Source organism: Brassica oleracea, chromosome C6 (genome assembly GCF_000695525.1).
Source record: "Brassica oleracea var. oleracea cultivar TO1000 chromosome C6, BOL, whole genome shotgun sequence".
Classification (NCBI taxonomy): domain Eukaryota; kingdom Viridiplantae; phylum Streptophyta; class Magnoliopsida; order Brassicales; family Brassicaceae; genus Brassica; species Brassica oleracea.
The window spans coordinates 36,760,359-36,775,025 of record NC_027753.1 but is presented as its reverse complement, the minus strand read 5'-3'; the positions used below and the strand labels follow the sequence as shown (position 1 = coordinate 36,775,025).

At 35.2% G+C, this 14,667-nt stretch overlaps 2 protein-coding genes across 2 annotated transcripts; one reads left to right on the top strand and one right to left on the bottom strand.

Moving 5' to 3' along the window:
• Positions 1-936: 936 nt before the first annotated feature.
• On the bottom strand, positions 937-3,186 carry LOC106298344 (putative receptor-like protein kinase At4g00960). The gene is made up of 5 exons (XM_013734449.1): positions 2,831-3,186; positions 2,541-2,751; positions 2,158-2,395; positions 1,906-2,056; positions 937-1,457 (listed from the first exon to the last, which is right to left on the bottom strand). Exons 1-5 carry the CDS (start codon positions 3,029-3,031, stop codon positions 1,065-1,067), a joined length of 1,194 nt encoding a protein of 397 aa, XP_013589903.1. The 5' UTR covers positions 3,032-3,186; the 3' UTR covers positions 937-1,064.
• Positions 3,187-5,909: 2,723 nt separating this feature from the next.
• Positions 5,910-9,244, top strand: LOC106299019. Its single transcript, XM_013735149.1, has 2 exons — positions 5,910-6,573; positions 8,500-9,244. The coding sequence occupies exons 1-2, from the start codon at positions 5,983-5,985 to the stop codon at positions 9,136-9,138; spliced, it is 1,230 nt and encodes a 409-aa protein (XP_013590603.1). The 5' UTR covers positions 5,910-5,982; the 3' UTR covers positions 9,139-9,244.
• The last annotated feature ends 5,423 nt before the right edge of the window (positions 9,245-14,667 follow it).

Below are 14,667 nucleotides of genomic sequence, written 5' to 3'. Positions count from 1 at the left end.
TATATTTTTTTAAAAAATATTTTTTTGTAGTTACTACTATTTTTTATTTATTTTCTTTTACCTTTTTATTTTAAAAACATAATGTAACTTAACAATATTTTATTTCTTTTTCTAAAACGTATCAAATTTGAAATAACCAAATACTATTGGTTACCTGAAATAACTAAAAAAAATATGGTAATAATTATTAACAAAAGAATGTTATTTATAACAGATAGATTTTTATGTGACGTTATAAAATATGTACATATTTACATGTTTCTACTTTTGGTCGGTTTTATTCGGTTTAATCGGTCATAAACCAAACCATATCCAAATTCTACGGTTTTATAAAATCATATCTATTCAGTTTATATGGTATATACCAAAATTACACCATATGGTTTATTTCGGTTCAGTTCGGTTTGGTACGGTTCGGTTTTACCATATTGGAAAGGCCAGTATCAAACATCTCAAAACAGTATGATAAAAGTCATACGACGTTCAGTAGGTTAGTGCCGAACTGTTCCTCTTTGGTAAGTTGCAATCACTGGTACTTACAGAAATTTATTACTTAGCTAGTCTAAAACAGCTCCACTATTAATACACGACTCCATAATGCAAATTAAACTAATAGTATTGTTTTAATGAAAACGCTATAGGATCCATAAACATATAATATATAATAGGACAAATCTCCAAAATAATACATTTCTAAGTTTATATCACGAAAATAGCACTCAAAAACCAAAATGACAAAAATAGCATTTTATCTTTTGAAAATTTTAATTTTTTAATTTTTCAAAATTTGAAATCTTATCCCAAAAACTCATTTCTCAACTCTAAACCCTAAACCCTAAACTCTAAACCCTAAACCCTAAGTTTGTGACTTTTGATAAAACATTAAATGATATTTTTGTGACTTTTGAACTTGAATGCTAGTTTGGGAACAAAAACTTGATTTAATGATATTTTTGTCTTTTTCTCCATATAATATATAATTACCCTCTTATGTAAATATATACACCGCACGTAAACAAGGGGGCATTTACAAAATTAAAGATTCTTAAAAAAAAAATTAAGATTCATCTGCCTTCGGCAAAGGAAGACATGGAAATGGACGTCCTCGAGTGCTCCTCAACGACGCTATTCGGTCCAGACGCTCGTCCTCCACTTCTACTTTTAAAGCTGCTTGGTTCGCTCCCCGTTAATCCAAAACTTTTTGAACCAGTACCGGTACTTGCATTGCCGCCTCCTCTACGACCTTGGAGTCCAGGACGACCCGGTTTAGGCATATCGAATGAATCGCTCGACAACATTTGATGAACCGTGTTCATATCCGGTCTGTTTGATGTGATTTGCTGGCAACAGAGTAACCCTATAATGAAACATGTGGCTGCTTCGTCGCGGTTGTATGCTCCTGCTAGAGATTGATCCACCAATTCTAGAATTTTTCCTTCTTGGTACATCTTCCACGTCTGTATAATCATACATATATAAACTCCGGTTTGAAGTAATGACCGTTTAAGTAGTTCACGGTTCTGATTAGCAACCAAATGGACATAACATATTGTTATTAGGATTGGTTCCTAATTCCACTAGTATTGTATAATGAGATTAGAACCTAACTTTTATGTCAAACTTCATTAACTTGTCTATGTTGTGCAAAACCATAACGAACCTAAATTTATGACAAACTTCATTAACTTGTCTAGGTTGTGCAAAACCATAAACCAGAACCGACACTGAGATTTTGGGGTCATTTACTAATCATTTAATAAAGATTTGAGTAAAATGTTTTCTTTTAATTATTTGAGAACCTATATTTATATAACTCAAAAACTTTTGGAGTCCAAAACTAATATTTCACTTAGCTATGTTTAGAACCGGTTCTGTATGGCGGTTCATGGTATGATTAGAACTTACATAGCTCAAGAGATCGGCCATTTCTGGTCCAAGACGAGGATTGTGGTTCTTTCTTCCACTGGCTATCTCCAAGACCAATACTCCAAAGCTGAAAACATCTGATCTAACCGATAATAGGCCGTGCAAGGCATATTCAGGAGCCATGTAACCACTGCACATGACCACTCACATTAGCTCGCTTAATGAATAATGATGCATACATACAACAACATTCACATTTGTTTCAGGTATTAGAGATTGTGGTGTACTCACTAGGTACCCGAGATTCTAAAGGTATTAGTATGAGTGCCATCTCCTGGGAATAACCGGGCTAAACCAAAATCAGAGATTTTCGGGTTCAAGTCATTGTCTAGAAGAATGTTGCTGGCTTTTATATCTCTGTGGATTATTCTAACCGGAGCTTCTTCATGTAGATATAACAGTCCTCTTGCCACGCCTATAATTATTTGCCATCGGTTGGACCAGGCAAGTAAACCGGGATTGGTTTTATCTGATAATTACAGAGAAATTAAAGATTAAACCAAACCGGATTGAACTGAATGAATCAAACAGAACAGAACCAATGATTTAGTACGGCTTGATATTGGTTTGTCCGGACATTTCATAAGAAGAATATTGAAAATTAAGAGATGTACCAAAGAGAAAATAGTCAAGACTCCGGTTAGGGAGATACTCGTAAACCAGCATCTTTTCTGGACCGTGGAAGCAACAACCAAGCAACGAAACCAAGTTCTTATGTTGAATCCTAAGTAAGAGCTTAACCTCGTTCATGAATTCTCTCGACCCTTGTCTCGAATTCAACGACAGCTTCTTCACAGCTATTTCTTCACCACTTGGCATCAATCCCTATTCATTACAATGTCTTCGTATCAAAGAAACATAACTTCTAAAGAAGAGACAAAAACATAATTGTCTTATAAGTTACCTTGTAGACAGGACCAAACCCTCCATGTCCGAGTCGGTTCTTCTCGGAGAACGAGTCAGTCGCTATTTCAAGCTCTTGGAGATCATAGAAGATGCCACGGTCTTCACCACCGTCTTCGGCTGATAAATCTCCCTCAGAAGCGTTATGACCACCACACATCTTCAGTAACGCCATGAAGCCACCGCAAAGACGGCGAACCATCTCTGTTGGTTCGTGTAGTGAAGATGATCAGGGAGGTTGTGTGTGGCTTGGTTGGATTAGATATTATCTCAAAACCAAGTTGTTTGGTGTATAGAGGAGTGACTGGTACAAAGTCGTATTAATGCCAGCGTAAACAAGTCGTTGGCCGGGTCAATATCGTTTACTCAGTATGGGACACATAACTACTAAATACGCGTTATATTAAGTTTCCGTTTTCATATTTGTTGAAAGCATTTTTGCTTTTGACCAAAAGAAAACTCTGCTATTTAAAGTGTTGATTATAAACAGCTTAAGAGAAAAAAATGTATGAAAAAAAGGAAATTAGGTGTTATTGGTTTATATATTTTGATTGATTTAGAAATCCATATAGTATTTATAAATCCAAGTAAAATATGTAAATCTGGAAGTTTTTCCTCGGATTTGAGTCTTTGTATTTTTAACTAAAAAATCCAAACAAATCAATTCAAATCCATTATAAAATCAAATATATTAGTAAATTCGTACGATTGAATAACACTTGATTTGATACAGAACTTATGAATCATTAAATCAATAACACATGATTTTAATACAGATTTGAAAATTATAGAACCAATAACACTAGATTTAGTTCAAATTTTCAAATCCATTAAAATACAACAACTAATAACGCCTACTTAGCAATTAGGCAACGAAAGAGTCTACTCATATGAAAAGATTATTTGAATTCTAACAGCTGAATGTAAAGGCAAAGTCAAGTGGTCAAAGCTAACAAGTAATCCAAAAGTCAAGTCAATGCAAGGGACCTCATTGATTGGAAGCTCTGTTCTTGAACGTGCTAGGCGCTAGTCGGGCGGTCGGGTTGGGCCTAGCGCCTAAAGAGAAACTCGGGGATTAATCGGAAATTATGCGGGGCAGAATTTTTAGATGGTTTACTGTGTTATAAAACATGTTAATCTTTAATTGTATGTAACATTAATACATTTTCATGTTTAAGATTATATAAAACACACAGATAGAATATATAAACTTAATATAGTGTATTTTTCATCAAAATTATGAATATAAATGATATTTATAAAATTTTAGATCAAATAAAAAATAAAAATATTATTAAAAATAAAATAAAAAAAAATAAAAATAAAATAAAAATAAAAATAAAAAATAGATTAGGCGGCTAGGCGGTCATTTAGGCGGTCTAGGCGGAAAAAAATTGGATATCCGATTTTTTAAACCGATTTGACATAAATCGGGGCGGAATAGTGACGCGTAGCGCCTGGGCGGCCGCCAGGCGGCCGATTTTTAGAACAGGGATTGGAAGATACCAGTCTCAGAAAGGAAAAACGCAAACATCTTTCTCGTAAGAATTTTCCTCTTGGCTTGTGGTCACCTCATCGGCGGTCTCTTATAAAATATATTCAAGCAATTAAAATAATAAAGTTAAAAATAGGATAAATTAAGGAAAATGTTAGAAATGTTTTTTGTTACGAAAAGAAAAAAACTGTAACGAGACACATTATTTTCTGAATGGTTAAAAAAAATCTGATCAAAGGTTAATTTTTTTTTTATAAAAAAAAGTAAATATATAAATAATATTAAATTCTTTGTATTTTATTATTAAAATACTCAAGTGAATATCTCTGTTATTGGAAATGCTTTTATAAAAGAAAAAGGGAAATTTTCCTGTTGGACCACATCGAATTATTGTGATGTGTGTAAATAAAAGAAAAACTATACTGTATTTTTTTTTGATCAACTATAAAATCCTTGAATTAACACGGATTAGACCCAAAAAATTCAGACCCAAATTCTTTTTTTTAAAAGATTTTTAACCAAAAAGAAAATAAAAATTAAATCTTTTTCAAAAGCCCGACCCAGGCCCGACCCAATTAAGTCACATATTCTCTGAAACCAAGAACACGTAAAAACCCGCTAACACTACAGTCGCCGAGAGATTTGTTCGTCGCGGTGGCTTCGCCATGAGGTTCCGATACGCCATGGTGTGTTCATCGAATCAGAAGCGGAGCATGGAAGCTCACGTTCTCCTGAATAGGCAAGGACTCGACGTAGCTTCGTACGGGACAGGGTCTCATGTTAAACTACCTGGACCGTCTGCCAGAGAGCCAAACGTCTACGGTTTCGGAACTCCTTACAAGCACATGTTCGATGAACTCAGGCGCAAGGATCCCGAGCTGTATCCTATTCTCTCAAGTCTCTAATTCTTTATTAGATTCCAAAAGATGCTTTTGTTTTTATTCTTTGAGTTGTATGAGTCTTGTAGGCTTGTGGAGTCGTAATATGTCATGTTTTTAATCTATCAAGTCGTAATATGTCATGATGTATTCATTGGCTGAGGAACGATTGCAATCACTGAAAAACAACATAGGCGGAAACTTGTTTATAGCATCTCATTCTACTGAAGATATTGTACCATCATCAGTTCATGGTAGAGACTTGAGATGTTAAACGCGTTAAGTATTGAATCGTCTTGATATAATGTTAAGTTTATATTCTCGTCTAGATTTTAGAAGAAAGGACTTGCTAGAAACTCAAGAACTTGTTCATCCAAACACATTCCTCTGTTTGTAACGAGCTGATATTACAAAACAAATGTAATTCATTTTTCTATCTATTTGTTAAAACTTCAAAGAACGTAATATAAAAGTTTTTTTTTTTAAGACACTGTATTATATATAACAGATAGGTGACGCTACTAGTCCTTAACCCAAGCATTACTTCAGCTTTATTGTCATAGTCAAAGTTAACGTGTCTACATAAAACCCAACTCGTGTACCAATCAAATTAACCCAACCCCCTAAAACCCTGTATAGACAATTCAATGTTTCCAGCAAGTCCCAAGCCCGTGAGATTAAAAAGATACGTCAGAAAGAAACCAATTACGAAAAGTCATTTTAGAGATTCTTCTTCACTATATATAACGTTATTTAGACCAACATACATCAAAAATAATAATGAAGACGAAGAGCCAAGAAACACAAGAAGACTCTCTTCAACAAGAGACTCGTCATCATCTTCACCAAATCTTCATCTCAATGATGTTCAAATCACGCAGATTCTTCCATCACCTCGTCTTATATTCGTTTCTTATTGGTTTCGGGTTCGGTCTCGGCTTCCTACTCAACTTCCACATGAGAAACGTTTCTTTCAGCCCCCAACTCTTTCGTCTATCTTCTCCTTCCCTCTCTCCACAGCTTCAGCCGCAGCCGGAAAATTTAGTTATAGCTAACGAAACGGTTGTTCCTGAAGGGCAAAAAGGTCATTCTCCGGTGGAGTTTGAGAAGGTGAAGCATCATATCATGACGGAGGAGGAAGAACTCATGTGGCGTGCGTTGGAGGTTCAAGAAAGACCGTCGACGGTGAAGAAGAAAGTGGCGTTTATGTTCTTGACGAGAGGGAAGCTTCCTTTGGCTAAACTGTGGGAGAGATTTTTCAATGGCCATCAAGGCCTTTTCTCTGTTTACGTTCATACTAGTAACCTTTCTTACGTTGACGATGGTATTCCTGAAACGTCGCCGTTTTATCGTCGGAGGATTCCAAGCAAGGTCAGTCAATTTCGTCGTCATCTCACGATTTTTATTTTTTATTTATTTTTAATTTTTTTAATTACTGATATAGCTAAATTAAATCAGAGAAAATAAGGTCGACTATAGATATTTGCATTTTTTTAGAAAATATTGGCATTTTTGGGGGGATTTCTTTTTCCTAAGATACGTTATAAAATTAGTGTGGTGTCTACTGTCTAGAGCATAACTTAGAAGGGAATAACAAAATTAACAAACTGTATTTTCATAATTTCCATCTATATATAAATATATTCTTTTCTCAATTTGTCACGCCTTATATAGTTTGTTAATTACTGAAGTAAGAATGATGATAGCAAAAAAAGAGAAATTCTTGGTTCACCCCTAGATTTACCAACCAATAGTGTTTGAGTATTTGATATTTGATATCTTTAAAAAAAAAAAAAAATTGAATATCCAAATTAGATTATTTTTTTAAAATAAAATAATAAAAATACATAAAAATAGTTACAAAAAATAAATTAATTAATATTGTTAAATCTTCAGCAAAATACTAAACCCTATACCCTAAACCCTAAACCCTAAACGTTAAACCTTAAACTTTGGATAAACTCTAAACCGTTGGAAAATCTTAAACCCTAAATCATACATTAAAAACTAAATTTTACTAACACTAAACCCTAAATCCTAATCACTAAATCCTAAACCCTTGGGTAAACCCTAAACCCTTGGGTAAACTCTGAACCCTTGGATAAATCATAAACTCTAGGGTTTAATTTTAAATATTTTTGATTTAGAATTTATGATTTATCCAAGGGTTCAGGGTTTATCCAAGGGTTTAGGGTTTAGTGATTAGGGTTTAGGGTTTAGTGTTATTAAGATTTAGTTTTTAATATATAATTTAGGGTTTAAAATTTTCCAATGGTTTACGGTTTATCCAAGATTTATGATTTATAATTTAGGGTTTGGAGTTTAGGATTTAGGGTATAAGATTTAGTATTTTGGTTTATCAATATTTATTTATTTATTTTTTGTAACTATTTCTATGTATTTTTATTGTTTTATTTTAAAAATATAATTTTATTTGGAAATTTAATTTTGTTTCAATTTTGTTTCCTTTTTTAAAAGATATCAAATATCAAATACTCAAACACTATTGGTTGGTGAATCTAGAGGTTCAGTAATACCTGGTGTACTCTCTCAAGGCATATCAATTAAAATAAAAATACGTAACCCTTTTTATTACCTATACGTTTTTTTATTTCATATTGAAATAAAAATACGTAAATCTGTGGTTCTACTCATTAAGTCTTACACTTTTTTAACATTTGCACCCAAAAAAAAAAGTCTTACACTTTTTTATTAGATTAAAGTTAAATTACAACAACAAGAAGAAGAAAATGTTGCGTGTGTCGAAGAATTTAGAAAAGTCGAGAAGACAAAAAGAGATGTTTCATGGACAAGAATTATATACTTATAAGCATCAAAACAAAGTATCTGAGAAAAATCTTTTGTTATAAAAAATACTTATATGCATCAAAACAAAATTACATATACATCACGTGATGCGACTAATAGTGACATTCTTGTTTATTGCTTCTCCTAATAACCACTAACCAGTTATATATAGGGATCATATGGATAATAAAACTCAGTCACTTAATAATATGATAAAAAGTCATACTTAAGTTTCTTTCCAATATGTCACTATAAACCTCTTACTTTTCCTTTCAATAGATATCATCATATACTATAAAGTATAAAACCGTTGAGTAGTCTATTACACATACATACCGACATACGTACGCATTTTAAATTAACTAATTAAATTGTTTTTTTATGTCGGCAACTAATTAAATTGTTTTTTTGAACTTAACTAATTAAATTGTTTAATGTAAAAAAATGCACTGCTCATTACTCTAACCCCTTTGCTAAATTGTTTTGTAGGAAGTGAAATGGGGTATGGTGAGCATGGTGGAGGCTGAGCGGCGGCTACTAGCTAACGCTCTGCTCGACGCAGCAAACCAACGTTTCGTCCTCCTCTCGGAAACAGACATACCTCTCTTCAACTTCTCTACCATTTACTCTTACCTCATAAACTCTCAACACTCTTTCGTCGACCTCTACGATCTTCCTGGACCAGCAGGTCGTGGCCGCTACAACCGACGTATGTCCCCAGTTATTACCCGCAGCAAGTGGCGAAAAGGCTCTCAATGGTTCGAAATAGACCGTGAAATAGCTTTAGCTGTTGTCTCCGACAACACTTACTTCCCATTGTTCAAGAAACATTGCCGTTGGGGTTGTTACGCTGACGAGCATTACTTGCCAACGTTTGTTCACGTCATGTTTCCGGGGAAGAACGCGAACCGGTCGTTGACGTGGACGGATTGGTCACGAAGGGGACCTCATCCGAGGAAGTATACAAGACGGTCGGTGAGGGCGGAGCTTCTAACGAAGCTGAGGAATAGAGAAGGATGTGTGTATAATGGGAAGGAGAGTAACAAATGTTATTTGTTCGCTAGAAAATTCGATGATAGTTGTATAGATATGTTGATTCATTTTGCTGGTAGGATTATGGGGTTTTAGTTTTTTGGTCTTTAAATTTATGCATTGATATATGCTATGGCCCATTTATGCATTCAAATTTATAAGGCCCATTTCTAATTACAAAACTTTGTTCACATTAATTTTATTGAAGGAAACTACATATATGAGTTTAAGTTCTTACAGAAAATAATAAAGTGAAAAGTATTGATGATTTTTAAGCTTATATTTCTGTAGTGACATTCTACTTTTCTAAACAATCTAGACTTTCGCTAATTGGTGATTCTGAATTAGTAGTATAGATGCTATTGTACATACAGCTTATAAGGTTATATAACCATCATATTTTAGATTTTACAGATACAATACAAAGATTGACTTTTATGAAAAAACATTACGTAGACATTATATGTACAATTATATGAGGAAGAAATATGCATATTACATATATAAAGAATGGAACTTACCTTCTAGTAAACTCTCATGTTTTAAAATTCGATCATTTTTTGTAGGCGGCAAAAAATACAAAAAATCGCTCAACTGTGATTAATGTGGCGGATTAGATTTGCACAGTTAAAATTTATTTAAAATCATTTAAACTTTTAAATCGAATAATCTATTTAAAATCTATGAAGTTTTGGCATAAACAACAACAAAACAAAAAAAAACTGACATAAAAACTATCTAATTTAAAAATAATTATGTTTTACTGTTGCAGAAAACTTAAACCCTGCAAAACATGACATGTAAACGATGATATATGATATATCCCCCATTTAAATGATGGGGATTTTAGCTGACAAAAAATAATGTGGATTTAATCAAATCTATGAAGAAGACTTTTAGGAATTATGTTTAAATCATGCGATTTACTCAAATATATGGAGAAAACTATATTGATACATTTGGTTCGGTTGCTAAACTCTATACAATCCAAATTATATTAATTCTTGCAACCAATTTCGAATAGTGATTATCGGATATGAAGAATGTATTCATGCCAAAAAAAAAATTGAAGATAAAGTGTAGATATATTTTTTTGAGCAAATTAGCTCAATATACTGAAAAGAGTGAAAATACCAAGGATGTGACTGTGGAGGAAGACATAACATTAGGAGATTTAGGGTACTTGATTAATTAGGGTAAAAGTTTAAGGTATGGGGTGCAATTTCTCTATTTTTTTCTGGTCTTGAAAAATTTGTGAAGTCAGAGAATTTTTTGAGATTGAAAAAAGAGCATTTGCAGAGCATATACAAACATAACTACATAATTTACATGCATGTACTTTTGTTTTTTCTGTTTATTTGTTTTTTTAATTACTCTTCTACCTCTACCTAAAACCAATATCCCTTCTTTCCTCTCTCTTCTCTCCTCTTTCCTTTCTCTTCTCTTATATCTTTCTACTATGTCGACATATTTCACTTCTTTCATTTTTTTTCTTTCTTTAAAATTCTCAAATTTCATATGTCTCTTAATCTCTCCTCTCTTCCTCTCTTCAAATTTATCAAGTTCTCTTCTTTGCTATTGCTGTCACACCATTGCACCATCTCACCGTCACATCGTCACCCCATCACACCATTATATCTGTTCAAGCTTGCTGTCACAAAATTACCTCTCATCTGCTCAAGCTCACCGTCACGCCGTTACCTCACGTTTGCAACAGAGCGTCTTCATTTCAATCTCGTAAGGAATAATATAGGATGCTATATAGAAGGAAGAAAAAAAAGGGAGAGAATAAATAAAAAGATGAGAGAGGATGAAAAGCAAGACGAGAAGAACATAGGCTTCAGGAGATGACGATGGACGAATGGCCTGTCTGTTTACTATATGGAAAAACGTATGTGGACGGATAACTATAGTTGGTCTTTCTGTTTGATATATGATTATAGCCGGATAACTATATTGCGCTGAATGTATTTTTTTCTTTTGAGTGAAGCAATAAACACTACATTAATTACCTGAAAGATCTTTTGTTTTGGGTTTATAGTGTTAACCGACCATTGATTAAAAACACTAGCTAAGAGTATTGACCGTCCAATACGTATGTTAACTGAGATAACCGGATAATAACCAACAACCATTATAGTTAACTATTACAAACACACATGTGCTATATCAATAGAAACACATACATGTTATATTATTATAAATAAAAGATAACTGACCACTAACTTAAATAACCATCAACTATTAAAATTAACTGACTACTAACTTAAATAACCATGAACTTTTGGAAATAACCAAATAATCGTATGTTTATAGATTATATCAATAGAGACACATATGTGTTATATTATTGGAGACAATAGATAACCGACTACTAACTTAAATAACCAACAATTACTTGAGATAACCAGATAATTGGTATACATTATAAGTTAGGTATACAATGTAGCCAAATAAATACATTGCATTTGGAATTATGATACTTCATTTGTTTGTTTTCGTCACCGGCTAACTATAACAAAAAATGATAAGTAAAATCTATTAACCGGTTATTTCACAAATAACATCATTAAAGAAAAGTGGAATTTTTTTTCAATAACTACGGTAACAACTAAGAAGAAGAACATGACTCAAGTACTTTACCCTCAACTAACTCTCTAACACCTCCGAACCGTCCTAAGCATAGGTCGACCCACCGGCCAACAATCCCACCAGCCAACAATCAAACAAGAACATGACTGACCGTCCAACCCAACACCATGGTCTGGAAGCGCTACGTGACGGGCTAGAGACGATCCGGTCAGAGTCACAAACTTTACTCCACGACCTATACCAGTTCATCCACTAACTCGTCCCGCGGCGTCGAGGCATAAGGCTTTGCAACCCGTACCTAGAGTTAGCATTTTCTGTTAGATCAAGGCCTAAGGCTTTTCAACCCGTACCGCGACCTAACGTTATATTAGACTGGGCTAGTCAAATATCAGAGTACTCATGAAACGCATATAAAACAAATACTTTATTGATTTAGGAAATATTCATACATAGAATAATTCGAGACTGGGCCCGGCCTAATGCCAAATCGAGCCAACAAACACATAACAAAATACTGTTTACAAAAGGCATGAAATCTACTCTGGCGGTCCTAACGTCCAGAACCAAGCTATCCGATCATCCTTACCTAAAGCGACCTGCAAAAAGGACAACAGAGTTGGATGAGTAATCTAGTATTACTCAGTAAGCTGGCGGCCTCTACCCGCAACTTAGACTCTAACCCATACAGCCCAAAATAACAATCAATCTAGCCCTAGCATGCAATAAAAGCTAAGGCTAAGCAATCGATCACAAATCAATAACCTCAATTATTATCTAATCAGACTATTACTAAGTTAGACAAGGCCTCCTGTCATGAATCTAACTTCAAGTAACAGAAACATGCATGAAAAACAAGTCAACAACCAATCTTTAATTTAATCACACCATTCACAATAACAAGACACTAATTAACTATGACTCGAGTCTAACTCTTAACAACGTATTCTGGTGTTACCACTCACTCTAAGGTTTCAACCCTCTACTATACACGACACTCTAATTGGGCCCAACAAAATCATTCTTCCTCCACACAATGGACACCGGCAATCCCTTCACTATTACACCACACAGGCGTAAGTGTTCGGGAATCACCCGGTCACGGTCCTCAATCGGAATCGCTGTGCCCCGGTCCTTCCACGTGTGACACTCGGCCTTGGTGATCAACCAAGCTAAACCGAGCCCACCACTTTCCGGACCACGACCGGCTTAATGGTACCAATTTGAGGAAGCAATGACCTGCCAAGAGTAGAACCACCACGAGGTTCTCAACTCTATCTCACACACTTGCGAGTTACCTAACACTCTACTAATCTCAATTCCTAAAGAAAATACTTGGCTTTAGAATCCAAGTAAGATTCTCTGGCCAAACACGTACTCATGACTGACTCAATAGGATTCTAACACATAACCAAATAATCTAGTTCTAATAACTCAACCAGTTAGACACTCCCTTACCAAGAGCTGACTAACCTTAATCAACAAAATTAATTAAACAAGCAAGCATTTAACTAGTCTAACAAGCAATTTACTTAATCAAAACGTTATCCAGATAGTTAGCCTTCTGCTATGAAACTATCTTTAAAGATAACGGGTACCTGTACTCAACCATATCAACACGCAATAATAGAAAACATGATGCATCCTAGCCCTAGTCCTAGCCAGGTTATTAACTCAGTCTTAATTCCTTTCATCTCAGCTTAGCCCTTGCTAAACTGAGTCCGGTTCCATAAATAAAGTAACCCTAACGACTCTATCACCCAGTAATGTGATCATTCTAATTTATATGCAGACTTGATCTACCCTAAATTCCAAGTGGAATTCAAACAAACCAACTCACAGTGTTCTAGGCGAGAGACAGCTGGTTGATCGGAGAAGACTTAGCCAACTGACATTACCTCGGCTTCATCATGAAGAAACTGACAGGCCTCGACAGAACCTCCTTCCACTTCTGGACAGTTCTTCGAACCTCCCGGCGGAGTATCGAACTTCAGAACTTTGACTAATCTAAACCTGTGGAATTGATTTCTCTCTATACAGCACCTCCTCTTGACCATATTAGATACTGAGTATCTTTGACGGACTTATTTGGACAGAGCTTCCGCCTCACAACCGTAGAGAATCACCGATTGGACAGAATCTTGCTTCTCGGTGGAGTATCGGCCTTCGGCATCGACCATACTCTTAAATAGACCACTTTCTTTCTTTCTCTCTCTCTACCCACGTTTTTACTTTTTTTTGGAGTGGAATGGATGTCTAAAACTGAGGGGAGGCATGGGTATTTATAGAAATCATCGATCAGTAATATCGAGCCACACAGGGGACTGTGTGGCAGCCTGCATGCTTCCGGTTGCATGCGTGGCGACACCCGGGCGCAGACATGTCTTTCTGCATGACTCAGTAACATGCTGAGTGACACACCCACGACCAGATAGCTTGCTGCATGGCTGGAATCCATGCGACGCGACACACGGCCTGCTACATGTCGATCAACATGCTTAGGCTGCAGATACGGCAACATCTCGTGCTTATACATGTCATGCTGCATGTTCCAGCTTCATGCACGGCGACATGTCATGCTTCGGTTGACACTCATCTTACTAGACACTTGACACCACGTCCTTGATTCATGCATTGAGACACCTTGAGCTTCTCGGTTCATTTGCGATTTCGATCCTTCCGGTGAATTTCTGATCCGCGATTAATCCCGAATATTTTTATGCTCCCTTTCTGATGAGTTGAATATTTTTAATAAACTCCAATCTAAACTCTGACCTTGGCGGTAAATATTTCCCGATTCTCCGGCTTCATTGAAAACTTCCATAATACCGAAATTAGGGTTTTCCTCCAATTTCGGGTTTTCCCGTCGTGCTTAGATCCCGTCGTGCTTGCTTCCTGTCGTGCTTAATTCCCATCCTGATTCCACTGTCTTTGAAATAATATTCTGCTGATACGAAGTTTTACGGAAAACTTCGTGCTGAAGAAACGTCGTTCTTCTAAAACGTCGAGCTTCTAAAACGTCGTGCTTCTAAAAAT

Excerpts from the sequence above, each read along its gene's own strand:
- LOC106298344 (XM_013734449.1), bottom strand. The coding sequence starts at position 3,031 with ATGGTTCGCCGTCTTTGCGGTGGCTTCATGGCGTTACTGAAGATGTGT. Across the intron at positions 2,057-2,157 it reads TTTAGAATCTCGGGTACCTA|TGGTTACATGGCTCCTGAAT; the intron begins GTGAGTACACCA and ends GGTCATGTGCAG. Across the intron at positions 1,458-1,905 it reads TGGCCGATCTCTTGAGCTAT|ACGTGGAAGATGTACCAAGA; the intron begins GTAAGTTCTAAT and ends ATGATTATACAG.
- LOC106299019 (XM_013735149.1), top strand. The coding sequence starts at position 5,983 with ATGAAGACGAAGAGCCAAGAAACACAAGAAGACTCTCTTCAACAAGAG. Across the intron at positions 6,574-8,499 it reads GTCGGAGGATTCCAAGCAAG|GAAGTGAAATGGGGTATGGT; the intron begins GTCAGTCAATTT and ends ATTGTTTTGTAG.